Source organism: Pieris rapae, chromosome 22 (assembly GCF_905147795.1).
Source record: "Pieris rapae chromosome 22, ilPieRapa1.1, whole genome shotgun sequence".
NCBI classification, from domain to species: domain Eukaryota; kingdom Metazoa; phylum Arthropoda; class Insecta; order Lepidoptera; family Pieridae; genus Pieris; species Pieris rapae.
The window spans coordinates 3343179-3364442 of record NC_059530.1 but is presented as its reverse complement, the minus strand read 5'-3'; the positions used below and the strand labels follow the sequence as shown (position 1 = coordinate 3364442).

The following is a 21264-nucleotide window of genomic DNA, read 5'->3' as shown; positions in this document are numbered from 1 at the left end:
TCAATTGTTTTGAAGTTCAATATAGTACAATGTATGAGATTAGATAAATTATATATTCAAATTATACCCTCTTGTTACTATTATTATTTTGTTAACGTTACAACCTACTATGTATAACCTCAATTGTCTATTCTCTATTATGTATTATCTTTTGTCGATCCGAAGTGGTGGAGGCCTGATGACCAGTAACACTCTCCTTTAGCAGGCATCACTTTCACATAAACAATAATTATCCCTCAAAAGAAGAATGACTGATGAATGATTTTGAACCTAAGAATTCGTATTTAAACACAATTTTACAATCATATCACTATCATGCAACTTAACTTTAAACTCCTTAAATTCATTCTAAAAAAAACAGGGGTAGATAGTTTAAAAAATAATTAATTATAACATAGTAGTGTGACTAAAATTTTTCTTAGTAAAGGTGTCCAGGAAAATTAGTATATACCTTGTTTTTACAAAACTATTCTCCGAATGGACGATAAGCGATAAGCATCGATTTTATTATCTATTATGAGTCACTAGTACTAACTCAGTATCTTCGATAGGACGCCGTCGTGTTAAATGTAAAAATATTAATGAGATTTCATTATTTAGTATTTCAATCGTTTGAATTATTTTTTATTCGATTTTGAACTAAAAAAGTTCTCGCGGTAAAATTTGAAAATGGAACATCCGGCTTTTGCTGATGCGGGAGCGGAACCGGGCTTGGAAATATGGACCATAGACGTAAGTTGCTCATTTGTTTTGTATTCTGGTCTTGATAATGTAAACAGTAATTTGCAACAAAAGTGTATAATCGTCTACTCGTGCAAAAAAATAATTAGTATGAGTACTTTAGATTAAAACATTAATTAAACACCAAAGAATTATAAGGAGCGGCTAATACAAAAAGGTAAAAGTCTTTTAAAGTTGTTGTTTTCATATATACCTAAACAATGTTACTTTCGCATAGTTGATTTTAACTAACAGGTAACTGCTCTGTAAATTATCACTGATTGCAATCTTTATCGTACAAATTGATAAAAAACGCAGATTAGAATATACATTAGTAATTAACTATTATATAGCTAAAAAATTATATTGCATAATCTAAAACACGTTAAAACACAAACTACATTTCAAAATATGACAGTGAATTTTAAAAAAAGAATCACAGACAAAACAATATAGCTATTAAAACTAAGAAGGTGTTGTGAATAATTTTGATCAACGCATCTACGTCATAGATATCATCAATGGCCTGCAATTTTTATGGCATCGTTTTCTTACATAGTGGCTTACATTTAAGAGATTGGCGTGGTGAAATTCATACACGCAGATTTGACGCTATTAGTAAATTGTTTTAATTTGGAGGAAATTTTAAATTTCTTGATACATTATTTGAATATTTCCTCAAGCCAAGTACAATTTTCTTGTATTTATATTACAATTCAGTAGTTTTTACGAAAAAAATTATAATAATATCACTACGAGTTACGAGTTTCTTAAAACTTCATATTTATAATATTTTGTCCTCTTATCTAGTATTCTGATATTATTTATAACTTAATACATTACAGAAATTCGAACCCGTTTTGATTGAGCGCGCAAAATATGGAAAATTCTACAATGGAGATGCTTACATCGTGTTAAAGGTTTGTGTGGTCTTAAAGTCATTTAAAACCTTATAATAAATACTACAAAAAAAAAATTAAAATAATACATACCAAATAGATACGTGCAGACACTATAGTTACTGACGCCGGTGGCGGCAGCGGATTATTTCTAGGTCCGCAGTGCCTGAAGCTACAGTTCATATCATGGTTGGGGCTTGAGTTCAAGGAACTCTATGTCGGCTATGTATGAGTATAGGCTGTCTACAGCTTAATTTTTGAAATTTAATTTTAATAATAATAAAAAAAAATCGGTATTATAATTCCATCCATTTAAACACAATTTTATATCATGCTTTGTACGTATCTTATATATCATCATTGATGATCATTATTAAAAAAATATACGAAATTCATACGATTTAAATTTCAAAATTACGGTTTAGACATCTGGCGACAACACTTCAACATTAAACTATGATGCTCACTTCTGGCTTGGCGTCAATGCCACTCAAGACAAGTGTGGGGCCGCTGCCATTCTTACAGTGACCCTGGATGACCAGCTCGGCGGACGAGCGATTCAGCATAGAGAGGTCCAGGGACATGAGTCCAGTCAATTTGTGGGGTATTTTAAGCCCGGTACGTACATATGTAATAATTCTTATTGTAGCCTCCATGTTTTGAACGCATATCGGTTCGAGGTTTGCTCCCTGCCTTAACAGTTATTGTACATTATGAGGGGAAAAACATTTTTCAATCATGATACGGTTAGTAGTAAGTTATTCTTCAATTATGGAGCTATTGAGAACTATCTTGAAACACAAAACGCGGTAATTCAAAGCAGTTTTTCATGTAATTTTAATTAAACAAATGAAACAAACTGAGATTCAGAGTAATGACAGACGAAATCTTACTCTCATGATTTTAATGTATTTTATTTACAAAAGGTTTCCAAAACTTGGCACACTGAGACATTGGTACACATAGGTAAACATAAATTACTTGTCTCATTAAACAAGCATTTATGTGTAAACATCACGAAGATAAATAGAAATCGATTCATCTTAATATGTATACATAAATCTCCTATCACGATGTTTGTCCGCGATGGACTCCTAAACTACTTAACCGACTGTAAATTAAATTGGCACACCGCGAGCATTCTGGTCCAACTTAAGCAATATTATTTTATTGCAAATATTATTATTATTTTTATATTTGAACAGATGGCGCAGTGTAAAAAGTACCAACGTTTTACGTAAGCTATCTACCTTTCACATAAGTTCTCCTACCGTTTCCCTTAAACAGTTAATTACTAAGTATGTAGTACCTTAGCCACGGCAACACTTGGCCGAGTCTGCTAGTAAATTATAAAAATAAATTGTATTAAATGTGGGAATCATAGGTAGTTCTATGAATCTAAGCAATAAAAATTTTCAGCTATCAGATATCTTGAAGGCGGCAACGAGTCGGGCTTCAATGAAGTGGAGATCAACGCGGGCGCAGAAAAGAGATTGCTCAAGTTGTCAGGCTGCGAAAATATGAGGATCACAGAGGTAAAACTAATTATTGAGTGTGACAATTTAGAAAGAAATACATTGTAAATTACGTCACGCGAAGGTAGTTCTGTGCGTCTTCTTTACCTCTAAGATATCGTTCGATATAAATATGATGCCAAATAATTATCTTTTTAATTAAAAATAAATTAAAATTAAAATTTTAAAATAATTTTAAATTAAAAAATTGGCACGGCCGTAATCCTTTTCTTGAAGCAGTTTAGGCCATTTCGATCCTTTGATGTGGATAAAATTAAAACCCGGCATTTTTATTTTTACTGAACAATCTAATGTTTTATAATATGTATAAGTTGTGAGATACATTGTGTTTTCATATTTATTTAAAATATATAAGATTTGCTATAATGATATAGGTAAAAGCCTCCTCCATATTTTTCCATTTCTCTGTCTTTCCGGTTTTCCCGTGCTAGTTCTAAAATGTCATTTGTGTCTTGTCTTGTCCATCTTTTCTTTTGCCATCCTAAACATCTCTTTGCAGAAGGTCCAGTCCATTTCGTTATTTCTAGTGTCCATCTTTCATCCCTTTAGGCTTATACCCTAAACAAAGTCAAGACCACTGAAAAATAAAAAAGACATCTCACTTAAAATTTGTTTAAAACTTATACTAACTTAACTAATACTAGGTAATATTAAAGAATGTAAACTAACCAATTGTTGTATGGATTATTAAAGCTTTAATAATAATAATAACGATATGATCAGTATAAGAAATTAGGTTAGCTAATTACACAGAAGGTATCTTAGTAGTGACTGAATAATATAACCGGCTTAATATTACATGAATCTCACAACTTATTATAGTAGATAAGTTGCGAGACTTGTTTTTTTACAAGTTATGTTTTGATGGCATTTGTATTGTTACGGCAAATAACAAGTCTCGTTAGCTGCGTAGTTTAATTTTAGGTCACTTGCTTGTAAAAGTTCGCCTGCGAACTGTGCCTTATCACGATAAACCATACATACATATGCGCGGTACAAAGCCAAGCGTTTGTTCAGTTGATTACGCTAATTTCAGAAACTGCGCCGGTACTCTGTAATTTCTAATAAAATCAATCGCGACGTATACATTGTTGATGTATTAATATCCATAGCGGTGATGTTTCTGTGGAGGAATATAGGATCCTCATCGAACACTCGATTGACCTCGAACATTTTAATCAAAGACAAGCTCAAAGCCCCAATTGCAGAGGTTGATATGGTGTGCCGTCAGAGATACTATGTTAGCGCGATTCCGAGTATGTCATCATACTGTGTGTAGCCGAAGATTGTAGGCTGCTAGATAGGTCGCTCCGTCATTGAGTAACGCAGTCGATGTTGCTAATTACAGAGTAACCGTTGCTGCATTCGTAATGATTATATGAAACGTAGGTAATGTAATAATTTCCTGTTTATATATATATATATATATATACATATATATACGTAGATAAAACAAGTTTCTCTAATGTCTTGCGTAACAATATAGGTGTCATTGTTAATATGAATAATGGATTTCAAGGTACCAGCCGACATCTCGTCTTTGACTAGAGACAACTGCTTCATTCTGGAAGTGGAACATGATATCTATGTGCTGGTACCCGAAGGGGCACGTGCTACCCAGAGGCGAAAGATCATAAGTGTCGCCAATAACCTGAGAGATGAGGAGCATAATGGACGGGCCACTATTGAAATTCTTGGTACGTAATAATTGGTAAATAAAATGGTTTTTAAAATATTACACTTGAATTTTCCAATATTGTAGACCCTTCTTCAAGCGCTGCGCACTTTGGGCAAATATGAACTAAAGAAAAATACACAATTCTGTCAGGCTATTATATTATTTAAGTACATAAACAAATTTTGCCCGTTTGCCCCCTGTTCTATAAAAAAAATTAACATTCTACCTTACATTGTTCGTGCGATTTTTGATGGTTTAGTGGTAAAAATGTTATATTGTATATTATGTCACTGGCCTTAGTATGTATATAAATTAATTATTTAAATATGTTCGACGTCCTGGTAGACAAATAAACTGTGTCCAGTTTGTGTTTCCATCACGCCAACATCTTTCTATGTAAGATTATGTATTCAATAAATAACCTACGCCTCGCAATTACTGCGATACATATCCTAAAATGCGCCAACAAAGTTATTTTTTATTATGAAGGTACACTTATGAACGTCAAAAAAGAAATACACATTCTCAAATCAAGGGCGTAAAACGGAAGAGAAGAACTGGCAATAAACTCTCCGTTACTCTTTTTAATCGCCATCTTAATCATCTCTTTTCAATCGTTATTCCAGCCGCTAAGGAAATAAACAACTTTTTGACCTTAGCCATTGGGGCCTTCGGACCAGGCAGACTGGGCAAGCTTGCCCTTTAGGTTGCAGAAATCGCACAGCATGCTTCCTACACATACATTAAACGAAAATAGCACATTCGAGTCACTAAAACACAGTAAAAAGTATTGCCCTTAACGAAGAAGCCAAATATATTTCATATTAATAGAAAAGTATCAGCAACTCTATTGGAAAAATAACGTATGTCTGAAGATTTGGTATAAATTAACACAGTTATAAATGTTATTCGAATTATCTGTACAACTAATGACGAAACCCAATTTGGATGCGTTCTGTGAAATGTGGTAGGAAAACCAAGCAATTATATTCGGAATAGATTATTAAACTAATAAAAATGAATTTACATATAAATTCATTTTTATCAGTTTAGGAAGATTTTTTATAATTCACAGATGAGTTCTCTTCAAGTTCAGACTACAATCAGTTCTTCGACGCCCTTGGCTCTGGTTCCCTTGATGATCTTGTTGATGAAGACACTGAATCTATTGTTGTAAGTTTGATTCATTTTTGTTTTTCATGCTATAGAGAGGACGAATCTTTGATTTTAATTTATTTTCTTTATTACTCAAGATGTTACATGGAACATGGTGTAATGGTTGCAGCTCCTTACAAACATTGTGTAAAAAACTTGGCGATTAAAAAGAGTAGCGGAGAGTTTATTGCCAGTTCATTTCTTCCGTTCTACGCCCTTGAATGAGAACTGGTAGTAAATGTAAAATTAGAATCATTTAATGTATATTTATTTTTTTCAAATTCATAAGTGTTCATTATGTTACCTATACGAATAAATGATTTTTCATTGATTTGAAAGCATAACAAACGTTTCTTTTCAGCCCTACACAAGAGACAGCGTATCTTCTGTCTACTTATACAAGGTGCTCTATGATGAAGACATAGAGCTGGATGCACTAAGGAAACCCTTCAAGCAAAATCAGCTTGAATCAGATGTAAGTATAAACATTGTCTATAAAGAATAGAAAATAGATTGTCGTGTTAGATGTATGTGGGTACAGCACAAAATAAATTCTTCAAAGCCATTTAAAGTTTTACCCACCGAAGAGATCGCTCGATACTCCCTTGTGTCTAGAATAGTGAGGCTCAATAGGAGGTTAACAGTTTGAAATTCTATTTAAAGACCTTATTTACTATCCTAGAAGTATGCTCGGCGATATATCAGGGCCCGTGTTTATATTAATTATTTTATTTAAATAGTTGGTTTGTCACAAGGTTGTTATTTGTATGACTAGATTTGCAATATTATATGAAGGGCCTGTTTCACAATGTCCGGATAAGTTCCAAATAAGCTATTTATTACTTATTGGTAGGATAAATAGTATTTTTGCGTTTCACGACTGTCAGATAGCGCTATACGTCATGAAATGTGAAGTATCTTATTTGGAACTTTTATCTTTCGAATAATTTATGTGTTGCATAGCTATTTGGCACTTTAACCATGTATTGTGAAACAGGCCCTTAGAATTTTAGATTTGTGTTTGTTATTTCGTAGTACTTTATAAAGTACTTTATATATTAGATTTTTATTGTATCTATGCAAAATTTATTAAGTACGCGCCATTACGGCCTCAATCTTTTCCCAGGTCTTCCCTTTCGTGAAGTCTCTGAAAAATAGTTGTTTCGGTAAAAAAAAGGACAGATTCAAACAGTGTATTAAAGATTTTGCGACAGCGTCTATTTCAGATTCAACTAGCGCTAAACGAATGTTTGGATGGAAAATGGATATGGAACGTAAATTACTAAATGCATTTTCGTAATATATTCAATATTTTAGGGAATCTTCATTTTGGACACTCCAGACGCGGGCGTATTTATTTGGCTTGGACGCGATGTGGACATCGAAGTAAGGAGGAACTACAACGATATAGCACAAAAGTATCTTGATGTTAAGGAGTATCCTTCCTGGGTAAGTATTCACATATATATTCAACTAACTATGCACACATACATATGTATTACCTATCCAGAGATATTTCGTGAGCGTTCGTTGAAAATTTTCATTTTTTAAACCACTGTTGACTATTATGTATTTTTATTTAAATGAAATAAAATTTACTTGCAGTTGAATGTAACTCGTATATCCGAGGGTGTAGAAAGCAACACCTTCAAGCAGTACTTCCACAGCTGGCAGACCATATCCTCCGCATCATCAGTCAGGGCCAGGATTTCAGAGTTTGGTATGTTGTATCTGGTATCAGCTTTCATGGAAGGCTGCACGTTCTAGATATATTTAGGGTCTTTATAGTATGGACGCGGAGCACGAAGAATTTCGTACAATGACCTTTGGGCCTACTGCCAGTGGTTAAAAACATTTTTTTTATAAGTACGAATATTAAAAACGGTAGGTTTGATTTTTATTTAGACTAAACGGCTTGATGGATTTATAAAAAGGAAAAGTTAAGATTGCGACTAAGATTTTGTAAAAAAAACAGAAATACTCTTAAAAAAAACATTTAATTTTAGTCAGAGGCATCTATTTCTGATGAACTATCAGATGTTTCGCCAGATACGTTACTAGTTATATACTATACTATAACATATATACTACTTATAACAAAACAAACTAAAGTACATGTGCACCACCGCATGTCTTTATGGTTATGACTTTAGGTTTACAATCTCTGAATTCGGCGGTCACTGCATCTGTGTGAGCGCAACGGCAATATGTTTATGCGCGAGCGACAAAGACATAAGATGAGGGGTCATTGTACGAAATTCTTCGTGCTCCGCGTCCGTACTATACCTTCTGTACCAACGTTGTAAAATTCAAATGCAATACTACTTTACTGCTAATTTCAAATTAAGTCTGCATCAAACATTCCTTAATTTATATAAATTAATATGACATTTCCATGGTAATAATTACCCAAAAATGTTGTATACAAAATTATATGGAATATTTAAAATAAAATAATGTTTGCTATGGTACAGATGCTGGATACTTCTCAAGTGATGCTGATGAATCAGCAAATGCTGCAAAATATATCGGGAAGAGTGCAACCGCCCGCGGATATATGCCGGACGATGGAAGTGGACAAGTGACCATCTTTAGGTTTAAATTTGTTATTATTCTTATATTTATATCCAACACACAAATATACAGCATTTACAATGTTCTTCGCCTTTATAATAATAATGTGACATTAATAAATAGATAATTTTAACGCTGGTTACATTTCCTCGCTGTATTGCGATACTTATTCGTTCAGCGAGGAATGCATCAGGTGGTATACCACTGACCCCAGAGATGATACTTACCCTGTAGTATAGTGGGGGCGCTAACATGCACTTGAACCCCACCAAGAGTCTCTACTCCAAAGGGAACCAAATCAAAGTTGAAGGAAAGGTTATGCCGCTTGCTCGAGTTGCTTGAGTTGAGACGGGAAACGTTTCCATACAAGTAGCGTCCTATACCAGAGCCAGCCCTGTTCTCCAAGGGATCAAACACATCAGTCACATGTCATGGTCTATAGCAATGTCTGTTGGCTCCAAAATGGCTGGAACATTGACAAGGGTATGGCCATGTCGTTGACCGCCACGTGGCGAGATAAGCGCCACTCTTTTAGCAATGAAGGCCATGTTATCCAAGGGTATTACTTCAAAGCAGATAGCTATAAGCATTAAACCAACGAACGGTATTCTTCATAGACAACCACCCTAGAACCAACTTTCTATAAATGAGGTGTGACCTAATAACTTTTGGAATTAGAACTATTTATGTTATAAACAAGTAGGTAAACTGCTTGTTTTTAGCACTTAGTTTGTACTAATAGGTAGTGTACATAGAAATAAAATTCCATTGGACAGTAAAATTCAAAATCATAAGAAAAAATGTATTTAGTATTGGTATATATTATTTTATCTTCCAGAGCATCAGAGGAGCCCGAAGACATAACTGAACAATTGGCAGAATTCTCAGTTCTATACCAGAACGATGTCTATGTCGTTGTGTATGAGTATGAAGCAGATGGACAAACACAGGTCATCTATTTGTGGATTGTAAGTTTGAAGGAAAATTGCTCATAATATCTTTTTTATGGAATTATTGAAGATAGTAAAGTAAAGTAAGTGAAAAATGGCAAGAGCAGTGTTAGCCTAGTGACTTCAGCGTGCGACTCTCATATCTGAGGTCGTAGGTTCGATCCCCGGCTGTGTAGCAATGGACTTTCTTTCTATGTGCGCATTTAACATTTGCTCGAAGGGTGAAGGAAAACATCGTGACGAAACTGACATGTCTTAGACCCAAAAAGTCGACGGCGTGTGTCAGGCACTGGAGGCTGATCACACGCCATACATACGCCAACAATACAATAACGCCAAAGAATTGTTTCTTTAATTCTTAATCTTATATAATTAAACAATATCTTTAAGCCTTCCCTGCATGATTGCTTTTGTTCTAAAAAAAATTGTTTCTTTCGCTGACGAAAATAGCCAATGCGTACATTTGTCCATATCGTAGAAAATTTCTACATAATATATCAATTTAATTGCTTGAAGGGTGAAAATGCAACTGCCGAAAGCAAATTAGCTGGAATCGATTTAGTGTCGAAACTGGAAGAAGATTTAGAGGGAGAGGTCAACGTTGTGAGAGTACCGCAGGGGAAAGAGACAAAACATTTCTTAAAGATATTGAAAGGTATTGTATATTCGAGTCTTCTGATGTTCCTTTACTGTAAAATCATGTGATTTTATCATAGTATTAACTATTAATATCGCTACGATTGTTCAGAATCATTTAAGAATAATTAATATGTATTAAACAATTACATCTTAGTGAAATACTATGAAAATGCTAGTCTAAAAACTGTCAGCGACTCGGGTCACCGGGACACCGGCGATTTAGATAATGCCCGCTTATGAAACTCAAAAAGCCTGCGCGAAAATATAAGAGCTATGGACGAAAACTCCCAATTAATTTATATTTCTTGAAATCGGTTCAATTACTCTCGTCTAACAAAGTTTTGTCTTTACAGGAAAAGTAGCCATTTTGTATGGCAACAAAGATGACGAATATAAACCAGACAATTTCAACAACTCATACGACGACGATGGCTTGCGACTCTTCAGGGTGTGTTTTTAATCATTATTCTAATTTGTTTATGACCCAAAAAACTAAAACCAATATAAAAAAAACCCATTCATTCTTCGAATATTAGAGTATTTACAAGCAGGTCCTGGTCTAATAGACAACACCAGGTCCTCATCCGCTTGCTAAGTGGCAAAGGTATACTAATCTATTCGCTGTCGATTAGTCGCGACGCAACCTCATAAATTTCCCATCATACCATTGCTTATGCAGTTTACCACGCTTTACAGAACGTAGACCATTGTGTCAGATTACTGGCCCATTTTCCCTTACTTACCTCTTATAGCTTGCCCAGTCCATTCATTCATTTCAGCTTTTTATTAGTCGTTCCAATGTCCTTCTTACAATCTGTCCAAGTCTGTCTTTTATTATTCCAACTTTGCTCATTTTCATTGTATTTTCCCATGTTATAAGTTTGTTAATCGGATGCTGTTGGTGCCCACGTTTGACTGTCATACAGTAGGACATATAATTTGGATTTTATTGAAATGCATACATTTTTGGCTTTCACCCGTTTTTCATTTATTTGATCTGCTTTCTTTTAAAAGTTGAATAGTGGCCATAACAAAGGTGCATTATTACCAAGCCATTGAGATAACATTGATCAATACATATATATACCTAATAATATTTATTATTATTATATATACAGTACGTATTTCTTTAGAACTAGCTATGAAACAATTACTTAAACTATGTTTTAAGGTGGAAGGAGCCGACTTTGACGACATGAGAATAATTCAAGTGCGTGAATGTGAAAAATCGCTGCAAGATGACGCTGTCTTTATTTTAGAGACATCATCCGCTATTTATGTCTGGAATGGAAAGGTATATTTTTTATTATCATCAATACAACAGATACTTTGTATCCTCCTGCCCGTTTGCCCCCTGTTCTATAAATAATAAAAAAACTTCCAGTCAAGTCCAGTGGCTTGAGTGAAACTTTAATTTGTCGTTCAATCCCTGACTATGCACGAATGGATTTTCTATATCTATGCATGTGCGTACTAATCCCTCCTTTGTATATAAAACAATCAAAGACACAGATGAAAGCTGAACCCATGGTTATACACACACACTTCCCAAAGTAAAAACTGTAATTCCACTCGTAACTTCCCAGGTGTGGCAATATAAATTTCATCACAGTCTCAATTAAGAAGATTAATAATGTAATACTTACATTTGTTTGTTGACTAATATTTGTTTAGAACTCCGCTGGTATTTTTTTATTTCTTTTATAGAACAAACGGGCAGGAGGCTCACCTGATGGTATTAAGAATACCTAACACTTAATAAACAGACATTACCGTGTATTACATACGTGTATTCAAAATTAGACTAATACCTTTAATATATGTATGCGTTAGAGAAGTATAATTTGATTTTTGCCACCGCCTGCGGGCTTCGGCTGAAATATCGGCTTAAGCGGATTTTTACTATATAAGTTAACAACGAAACGTAATGTTTTTACATCAAAAGATATCTTATAGAAAATATAGTATTTTGCCGGTTGAGTATTATTTTATTTATGACTTTTTTAGGAATCAAATGAAAACGAACAAGAAGTGGCTTTGGAATTCACCAAACAAGTTGTCAAAGATGAGAGAGAGGTGACTCCTGTTAATCAGGGCGAGGAACCTGAGGAATTCTGGGAGGCTCTTGGTACGGTTTAAGAAAATATTGATTCATAAAAATGGTAATATTCTGTAGTCGACTATAGATAATTTAAACCTCAAGGGACCAGAGATAACTTTCGAGAGTTCGATCAAAAGTATTCATTTATAATTTCCATATTATTATTATGTAAAGATGATAAAAATGAATTACAATTATATGCACAAATTATATTATATCGAAAATAAGGCCGTAATTTTATTTTTGAGAAAACGCCTTGATCTTTGTCATTTGTCCAAAACATTTTAATAAACAATTGATAGAGAACTATGAAGTGTTTATCATAGACATCTGTCTATGGTAAACACTTCAAATTACAGAGGAGTAGGCAAACCTGAAACCCGGACTGCAAATAATCGCACGACACTAAGAGTATTTTTTGCAAAATGTACTTACTTAATTGTATAATTTTCAAATTTCTCTAATAAGTACCTGCTTACTCATTAATAAATTATAATTTTAGAAACAAAAAAATATTTAAACCTGAATAAAAGGCTAAAGGCCGACGTCGATCAGCGGTTTTAAAATAGTTTATCTACTTTTAACTTTAACGATTATTGTCATGTATTTCCTTGAATATAGTTTTTTAGAGCCTAAAAAAAGGAACAGATTTTTGTCAAATTATTTGTTATTACGGTTAGAAATCCTGTCAGTGTTAAAATATATCTATTACGATTTTTGAATTGACCCTAAATTCATTAAATTTTGTCAGTGTCATATTGTTTTGGTTCCAGGTGGCGCGCCTGAAGAGCTGGAAAGCAGGTCTGGTTGGCAACAGGCCTTAAGCCGTCGGGTGACGACACCTATGACTCTTACTGCTGTGACAGTCTCCAATTCAGGAAGGGTCAAGTTGGAAGAACTACCGCCTGACTTTACTCAAAAGGTAAGAATATTTAGTCACAATCAGAATTTAAAGATCATGTAAAACACGTATGAGGTCCGTCAAAAATCATTATTATTATTATTATGTATTAAAACACACTAGCAGCTAGGAAATAAGCTGATGCGCTCGTATTTTGAAAAACGTATTGCGAATTATGAATTATCAAATGTCATATTATAATATGATATGACATAGCCAACATTTTTCGAGACAGGAGACTTATTTATAACGTCACATCCAGGACCAGGGTTCGATTCTTAGCGAAACAGTTGACACTTAGAGCTAACTCACATCTCACTCCCATATGAACAATGATTCGCCCCGGCTTCGCACGGGTGCAATGCTGATGAGAAGCACGTTTTATTAAGTACTATTTTTTTTGAAAATGAAATATAGCCTATGTCACTCAGGAATGATGTAGCTTTCCAATAGTGAAAGAATTTTTCAAATCTGCCAAGTAGTTTCGGAGCCTATTCAATTCATACAAACAAACAAAAAATCAAACCTTTCCTCTTTATAATATTATTATAGTATAGAAAACGTTTGATTTTGTCAAAGGTGCAACTATGAATCCAGGGTCTATGTAAGATTCGAATACCTTATTGATGTTTTCTACGAGAATGTGTTAATCGCAAACACACAGTCGAGGATTGAAGTTTCGCTAAAATATATTTTTTTTATATTTCAGGACTTGTCCGATGATGGAGTGTACATATTAGATGGCGGTGAAGAGTTATACATGTGGAGAGGAAACAAGATACCCGTGAGAGCTAGACTCGCCAAGGATAAGATTATTGAGGTATTGAGCTTGCAATCATTTAGTAACTTCTCATGCTTTGAGATTATTATTTTTTTAAATACGGTAAGTAATCTTACCTCTATGTGGTTTTAATTTAAATGAAACATAGGATTTTTATATTATTAATAAGTCTGGAAGCACCACCACTTTGTGGAACCAGCTGCCCACTGAAATATTTACGAACCAATTCGACTTAGGGTCCTTCTAGAAAAGAGCGTATCAATTCTTTAAAGGCCGGCAACGCACTCGCGAGATATCTGGCATTGAGTGTCCATGGGCGGCGGTATAACTTAACATCAAATGAGCCTTCTACCCGGTTGCCTCCTGAGTACCGAGTTTTTTACGCCGCGCCGGCTTTTTCTTTGTCTTCTTTGCTGATGAATAGGGATGCCAACAGGTTCAAATTTAATGACGTGGAATAAGTGATACCTTGATGATCTTATGTTCCAAAATAAACGATTTTTTAATATATTATTATTTTTCATTATTTTATTCGTAAGATTGTTGCAATATTTCGATTGTATACTAATATTATTTATTTATAATAATATTATATTTTATTTATAATTTATTAATAAATAGTATATACATCTTTTCAACCGTTATATACTTATATTATCAGAAATACATCTCAGACGATGGCTTGGAGCGCACAGTGGACTCGGCAATTGTGGTAACTGTGAAGCAGGGACGCGAGCCTGCCAACTTCAAGAAGCACTTCCCGGAGTGGGAAGATGATATGTGGGAGGTATGAGTCCAAAATGTAATCTTATATATAAAATTCTCGTGTCGCGGTGTTTGTGGTTAAACTCCTCCGAAACGGCTTGACCGATTCTCATGAAATTTTGTGTTCATATTGGGTATGTCTGAGAATCGGACAACATCTATTTTTCATCCCCCTAAATGTTAACACCAGTGGTAGTCCACGCTAAATATTTATTTTTAATTTTTAGATAAATTTTTATTTTTTTATCAACAGTATCAACAGCATTAAAAAAATACATACAACCCTAAATTTTCAACCCTCTACGATCAACCCCTATTTTTAAATATAGCAATTGCAGAAATAAGAGGTTTTGTCATAGTTTGTCTACAATACAATTCATTATTTTTGTAATTAAATGATATATTTATGTAATTATGTAATATTCATGAATTTGTATTCTTGTTTATGGGTAAAATATTAGAGTTGTTTTAAAATGTATAATAAGAAATCTATTTCTACTCGAAGTGTTACTCCCAGGTTCCATTCCCAGCGAGTATTTCAAGATACATAGAACAGATGCTGAAATATTTATCTATTTATTTCAGAACCAGATATCCTACGAAGACTTGAAGAACCAAACCAAATCTGCAAATTCTAAGGAAGAATAATTCTGAGATTTTCAATAATTAACTATGTATTTTTATTTACATTAAAATGTTTTCTTGAGATATAGTTTTTTTTAAAAAGGGAATAAAAAGCAACAAGTTTCCAACTGAATTTATACTATATTACAATGTACTTAAATTATTAAATATTATTTACATATTTTCGTTTATACCAATCGGGAATTTCCGATTTGTATGTTATGTATGGTATGTTTGTTAGGACGTAGAAATATATCCACTTTCTAGGAACTATCCTTGTTGGGCTTTAGAAAGTTGTGACAAAATCTCAGGTGTATTCTAAGAATCAAAAAGACAGAATGTTCATTGGTAGTTTATGAGATTATTAGAATTCTATAGGCACTTCCTTCGTGACAATTTTGTATGAGCTACCATGAGACATTTTCATAGGCAGAATAACGCATTCATCGTAAACTGTTAATTCCACAATGGGTGGTGGGATTTCATAATAATCGTCACTCTCTTCTAGTTCAATTTCTGGCCTCGCATCACCAAACGGTGGATCTGGTATATTATTCCGAATGCAATTGTGTGTCTGTAGTAGCGACGGCCACGCAAACACCTCTTCGCAGCTATAACATTTTAGATCATCTGTATAGTTCTCTTCTGGGTCTTTATGTACTGTTGCCATGTGGCGTTTTAGACCATAGCTATTTGAGAGGTACCTCGTGCAGATCTAGAAAAAAACGTATGAGTAAGTGTATATAAACAACAAAATAGTTGGTTGAACGCTAAATTATATATACATTACAAATAATACTAACATGATTATATTCATACCATAAGTAACAGGAGAAACATCGAGATTTTTAAGTCACTTTTATTGACTTCAAAAAGGCTTTTGATAATATAGCACATTCGAGCATTGCGATTGCACTAAATAAGCACGGACTAGAAAAATTATTCATCAACTAAATTGAATGTGTTTATAAATGAAATATAATGAGAATGAAACTAAAAAAGTTTTAAATATTAAATGCCGAATTTCAATTACTTACTTATATTAAAATAAAAAACAAACAAAATTTAAGGCTATTTGAAATACATAATATAAGCCATAAGGGACAAACAATAGTAAAACCAGATGATAAGCAAAATTCTATTTTCAAATTATGAAATCTATTACTTACTGTGCATTGATATTTTGATAAAAGTGTTTTCTTGGATTTTGGATCAATAACAGCCTTTTTAAGATCCACATCCAAGCCATTTGGTATTTCTATATAATCCAGTGGTTCATCTGCCTTTTTTTCAGGAATTTGGATTCTATTTAAAACTATTATAGGCTTAAAGTGTTCTGGCAACGGGTCACCTACTTTAAACTTAAATTTGATGCTTGATTCACAATTGGGCTCTTCTTCAGGTGAATCACAGTAATGAGTCAATTTATGTTTTAATAATTCAGTTTCTGATAAAAATATGGCTAGGCAGTGATTGCAGATGAACTTTTTCTGGGATAGAGATTTATTTAATTCTGTAAGATGTAAAACATGTTTTTCTATTATATCTCGTTCAACTGCAGTCTCATGGCAAAAGTTACATTGATATTTCCCCAAATTAAATGTATATAAGTCCATCAAATATTTTGAATGAAAGAATTTTATATGGTATGCAAGTCCGCATTTACTTTCAAATTTTTCTTTACAAATATCACAAACAAATGCAGTGCCATGACTGGACATATGATCTTGGAGAGCCAGAAATGAATAATATATATCCTCACATCTTTTACATTTGTATTCTTTAACCATTTTACAAACATTGTGTTTATGTTCCATCAATTTGTGTTTATTTGGCACAAAACAACCACAAACATCACAGTGTAGTTTAATATGTACTTTAAAGAACATGCGATCAACAAATTTCTTAGCACAATAATAACAAATGTAGCACTTACGCTTTTTGTGTTCACGCCTCATATGAACTTTTAAAGTTGAATATAGTTCAAATATCTTGGAACACTTTCTACACCGGTGATATTCATTAATTTCATGAACTATAACTTTGTCTGAAAATGAGACTCGCTTCAGAGCTGTCTCATCATGAACAAGCAAATGTTTTTTTTCTTTATGCTTTTTTAACTTTTTTTCACTAAAGTAAACCTTATAACAAATGTCACATTTCAGATTCTGCAAGTTTTTTAACAATAAGTCCCTTAAAGCATATAAATCATCGCGAACCAGTCGTACTGAGCAATTTCTGGTGAATTCTGCTAACAGTTCCTGGCATTTTTGTACTTTCGTAGTATCCATTATTGCCTAAAGACATAAGTGATTGATTTATAAGAAAGACACTTAACCAGCTGAAATTTTAAGTTTTGATTATTAAATAAATAAAATGTAAGCAATAAACTAACTTCTGGAATCAGGAATGTATTTTTAGATTTTGATAAACACAACATTCGAAACCAAAACGTCAATGTGACTTCAGACTTGTCACTTGATTGACATCACAGTCGTACTACTCTCGAGTACTAGTCGAAAATAAAAAATCGGTAATGAGGTTTAAATAGTTAATTAAATAATAAAATCGAGTGATGTTCTTGAAAAATTTAAATTAACTTCGCTAATCCTTTACTTTGTGCTTCATAGCATGAACTATAATATTATCATAAATCAAGTAGAGATGAAAAAGTAATATGACTTTTCTCTCTCTATTTATTATTACAAAATAATATACAAATATAAATGTTCATATTATTCCTAATGCCTTATAGACTGGAATTAGCTTTTTACATTCATTAGTAGAATGTCATAAAAATAACATTTTAAAATCATCTTAAGTTTATAATATCGATTGCTTAAATCGATTTGTTGTCAATGTCACTTTTTATGTATTTTATTATTTTAATTCGACTTCAAACTATTAACGATTGGTATTTGGTCGTGATGGAATCGGTCGTTAATACTTACGCAAAACTATTTTAAATTATATTAATAAAAAAAAAAATTTACTGAAGGTGGCCGAGTGCGAAATGTTTCCGCCGACGCGCATTCGAAGCTGCCTTCCAGTCATAAACCCGATGTTCAAGCGATTGAAGCCCCACAGGCCATTTCGTCAAGCAAATCTTTACCAGACAAAGAGTGTTAATACAACGGCGCAACTTCAGAAATCTAAATGGACAAACGTTCGTGCTATATTCACAAGATGGGTTCCTCTTGGCAGTGTTATGTACGTAGGATGGTGTTACATTCGAGCTACAATCAACTACGAGATATCGAAAGTGGAAATCAAGTTCTACGAAATGTTTCCATTTAGAATTACGAGTAGATTGTGGGGTAAGATTGCGGCGTACGAACTCCCAGTACCGCTTCGTAGCTTTGTGTATGGTACGTATGCACGAATGTTTAGCGTAAATCTGAGTGAAGCTGCGATATCTGATTTAACATATTATAAAAGTTTATCAGCATTTTTCACCCGAGCCTTACGTGATGGCGCGCGATATATATCACCAGCTCCATGCGTTTCACCATGTGACGGTGTTGTTTTAAATTGTGGACCAGCTAAAACTGATAGAATAGAACAAGTAAAAGGTGTTACTTATAGTTTGGAAGAATTTTTGGGGGAAAATAAATGGTCTGGAAATGGTAGGAGCTACTATGACTCATTACTTCAAGATAAGAAGAATATACTGCATCAGTGTATTATATATTTAGCACCTGGTGACTACCATAGATTTCATTCTCCCTGTGACTGGAATTCTTCTTTCAGAAGACATTTTTCAGGAAAACTTTTGTCTGTAAACCCTTGGATGGCTAGCTTGATACCAGGGCTATTTACAATGAATGAGCGAGCGGTTTATATTGGAGAATGGAAACATGGGTTCTTTAGTATGACAGCTGTTGGTGCTACCAATGTAGGTTCTATAGAAATTTACAAGGATCCAGATTTAAGAACAAATACAAAAGGAAGGAGAAACAGAGTAGATGAAACAGTTATGGAAAAGATTTCTTTTAAAAAAGGAGAATTATTTGGACAATTCAATATGGGTAGTACGATAATATTACTTTTTGAGGCACCAGCAGACTTCAAATTTGACTTAAAAGGTGGCGATAAAGTTCTTGTTGGCCAAGCATTAACAGAAATGAGTAAAGAACACTCTAGATGACTGGTTTATGAAGACATTCTCTATGCGGCTCAGATGATATTGATGTTATATATAATGACGCTAATGCTTTAAGTATTATGTGTAGTCAGTGTAATTTAGCATATAAAGTGGTCTCTGGTTGCTTAGATACTAGATAGATAGTAAGACAGATTATTTACTACAAAGAACCCAACACAGTTATTGTAGTGCTCTCAGTTAGATGAAGGGATGTAAATTAAGTATTATAATGACAAAGAATCAACATAATAATCTGTAAAGCACTTTTTACATATTTATGTAGGTTTTTATCATTTTTACTATACTTAGGGTATGAAATTGGAGGTACAAGGAAAAATAATAGTTGATTAGTGTTTATATATATCACAAACATAATTCAGAGATAATATAAAAAATTACTAGGATATTTTATGTATAAAACCAATAAACAAATATTTTGACTTGTAGCAGATTAATTCTCTCAGGCTAGATACTCATTATGTATGAAGCTTGCATCCAGTAGCTTTTATATTTAGATAAACCTAGTCTTAAAGTGTGATTTAGAACTCAAATGTACAAAAACTCCAAAAAATGAATTAAATATTAATAGAAAACTAATTGTATTTTTGTATTTTGCATACATATATTGCCGCACTTTATGAAACTAAAATGTATTTTTACATGTATAATGCTTTTGGCAAGTTTTATTTAAATTTTAATTAAATACCCTGCTATTGCATTAAAACAATTAAACAATAGATAGATTGTCAATTTGTAACCAGACAGGATTTGAGAGGTAAAATCTTGAACAAGGATTAACAATTTAAGGTTCAAATTTACAATTGTAATTATTTTGTTTTATTTTGGGTACAAATAATCGATACATTTTCGATAATTATTAATTGTTAATACAAAGTGGTAAAAGTACTTGTTACAGAAATCACAGCAATAAGATGATTTTGTCTAGGTATTGGTCCAGTGCCCTTACTCAGGAACTGCCATTAACGATACCGACACCGACACCAATCCCAAGAATGGAATTTAGTTCCGCGGGATTCCAAGGTTGTGGCATTAGCGCTACTGGGGATATTGATTACAACATCGAACTCTCAAATATACAAAACCGACTATCGCTCTCGTTATAGGAAGTTACATTATGGGCGTTGGTCGTATTCTGGATTACGCATATAATAGTTACGTATTTGTAATTTAATCATTTGTATATTCATGCAATTTTCTTACGGCTATTATTGTATTAGTGGTGTGACGCTTTCAGTGAACTGTTAAATATGCTATAATATATTTGCTTTGGGGAAAAATAGTATGACATTGAATTCAGGGTTAATAAATGTGTCGTTTTTATTCATTGTCTTTTAATGTTTTTTTGTTGTCTTTAATTAAACAAAGGATTTCAATTAAATGGATACTAATTATGGCATTATTGTTGTATTCATTTTTTTTTATAATTGAATGCCTATATAATTATTCTCCGCAATTTTATCAACATGTTATGATTAGATAAATTGAGATAGCCAATTTGATAGACCATTTTTATACATGCATTACAAAATTCTAAATCACGAATGATTATTTTGCGGTTCAAGGCCGTTCAGGCTTTACGCATGGCGTTTAACAGTTAAATATACATAGACATTTTAGAATAAATCTGCTACAAGAACGCTTTTAAGATCAAGGGCAACTCCGTTTTTTTGCATCCTCGCTTGCGTCTCGTTTACTATCCGATATAATATTTTCAACGAATATATATTTCTCGTGTTCCATTTGCTTATTTTTTGTTATTATATTTTTTGTATTATGT

At 33.2% G+C, this 21264-nt stretch overlaps 3 protein-coding genes across 4 annotated transcripts; 2 read left to right on the top strand and 1 right to left on the bottom strand.

Annotated features, from left to right (window-relative positions):
• The first annotated feature begins 513 nt into the window (after nucleotides 1–513).
• On the top strand, nucleotides 514–15404 carry LOC110997794 (gelsolin, cytoplasmic). The gene is made up of 19 exons (XM_022266108.2): nucleotides 514–732; nucleotides 1566–1640; nucleotides 2045–2237; nucleotides 3039–3154; nucleotides 4674–4851; nucleotides 5908–6005; nucleotides 6349–6462; nucleotides 7305–7436; nucleotides 7593–7707; nucleotides 8462–8582; nucleotides 9400–9529; nucleotides 10028–10166; nucleotides 10504–10598; nucleotides 11322–11444; nucleotides 12158–12278; nucleotides 13025–13173; nucleotides 13862–13972; nucleotides 14595–14720; nucleotides 15284–15404. Exons 1-19 carry the CDS (start codon nucleotides 670–672, stop codon nucleotides 15344–15346), a joined length of 2262 nt encoding a protein of 753 aa, XP_022121800.2. The 5' UTR covers nucleotides 514–669; the 3' UTR covers nucleotides 15347–15404.
• Nucleotides 15405–15442: 38 nt separating this feature from the next.
• On the bottom strand, nucleotides 15443–17786 carry LOC110997795 (zinc finger protein 62 homolog). Of its 2 annotated transcripts, XM_022266109.2 has the most exons (3): nucleotides 17259–17780; nucleotides 16492–16835; nucleotides 15446–16037 (listed from the first exon to the last, which is right to left on the bottom strand). In XM_022266109.2, the coding sequence occupies exons 1-3, from the start codon at nucleotides 17611–17613 to the stop codon at nucleotides 15687–15689; spliced, it is 1050 nt and encodes a 349-aa protein (XP_022121801.2). In that variant the 5' UTR covers nucleotides 17614–17780; the 3' UTR covers nucleotides 15446–15686. The 2 variants fall into 2 exon arrangements, with proteins under 2 accessions (XP_045489088.1, XP_022121801.2); XM_045633132.1 differs by having other exon boundaries at nucleotides 15443–16037; nucleotides 16492–17786.
• A 424-nt stretch (nucleotides 17787–18210) lies between these two features.
• LOC110997801 (phosphatidylserine decarboxylase proenzyme, mitochondrial) lies at nucleotides 18211–20807 on the top strand. Its single transcript, XM_022266122.2, has one exon. The coding sequence runs from the start codon at nucleotides 18336–18338 to the stop codon at nucleotides 19467–19469; it is 1134 nt and encodes a 377-aa protein (XP_022121814.1). The 5' UTR covers nucleotides 18211–18335; the 3' UTR covers nucleotides 19470–20807.
• Nucleotides 20808–21264: the final 457 nt, after the last annotated feature.

Excerpts from the sequence above, each read along its gene's own strand:
- LOC110997795 (XM_045633132.1), bottom strand. The coding sequence starts at position 17,613 with ATGGATACTACGAAAGTACAAAAATGCCAGGAACTGTTAGCAGAATTC. Across the intron at positions 16,038-16,491 it reads TATCAAAATATCAATGCACA|ATCTGCACGAGGTACCTCTC; the intron begins GTAAGTAATAGA and ends GTTTTTTTCTAG.
- LOC110997794 (XM_022266108.2), top strand. The coding sequence starts at position 670 with ATGGAACATCCGGCTTTTGCTGATGCGGGAGCGGAACCGGGCTTGGAA. Across the intron at positions 733-1,565 it reads TGGAAATATGGACCATAGAC|AAATTCGAACCCGTTTTGAT; the intron begins GTAAGTTGCTCA and ends AATACATTACAG. Across the intron at positions 7,437-7,592 it reads TTAAGGAGTATCCTTCCTGG|TTGAATGTAACTCGTATATC; the intron begins GTAAGTATTCAC and ends ATTTACTTGCAG.
- LOC110997801 (XM_022266122.2), top strand. The coding sequence starts at position 18,336 with ATGTTTCCGCCGACGCGCATTCGAAGCTGCCTTCCAGTCATAAACCCG.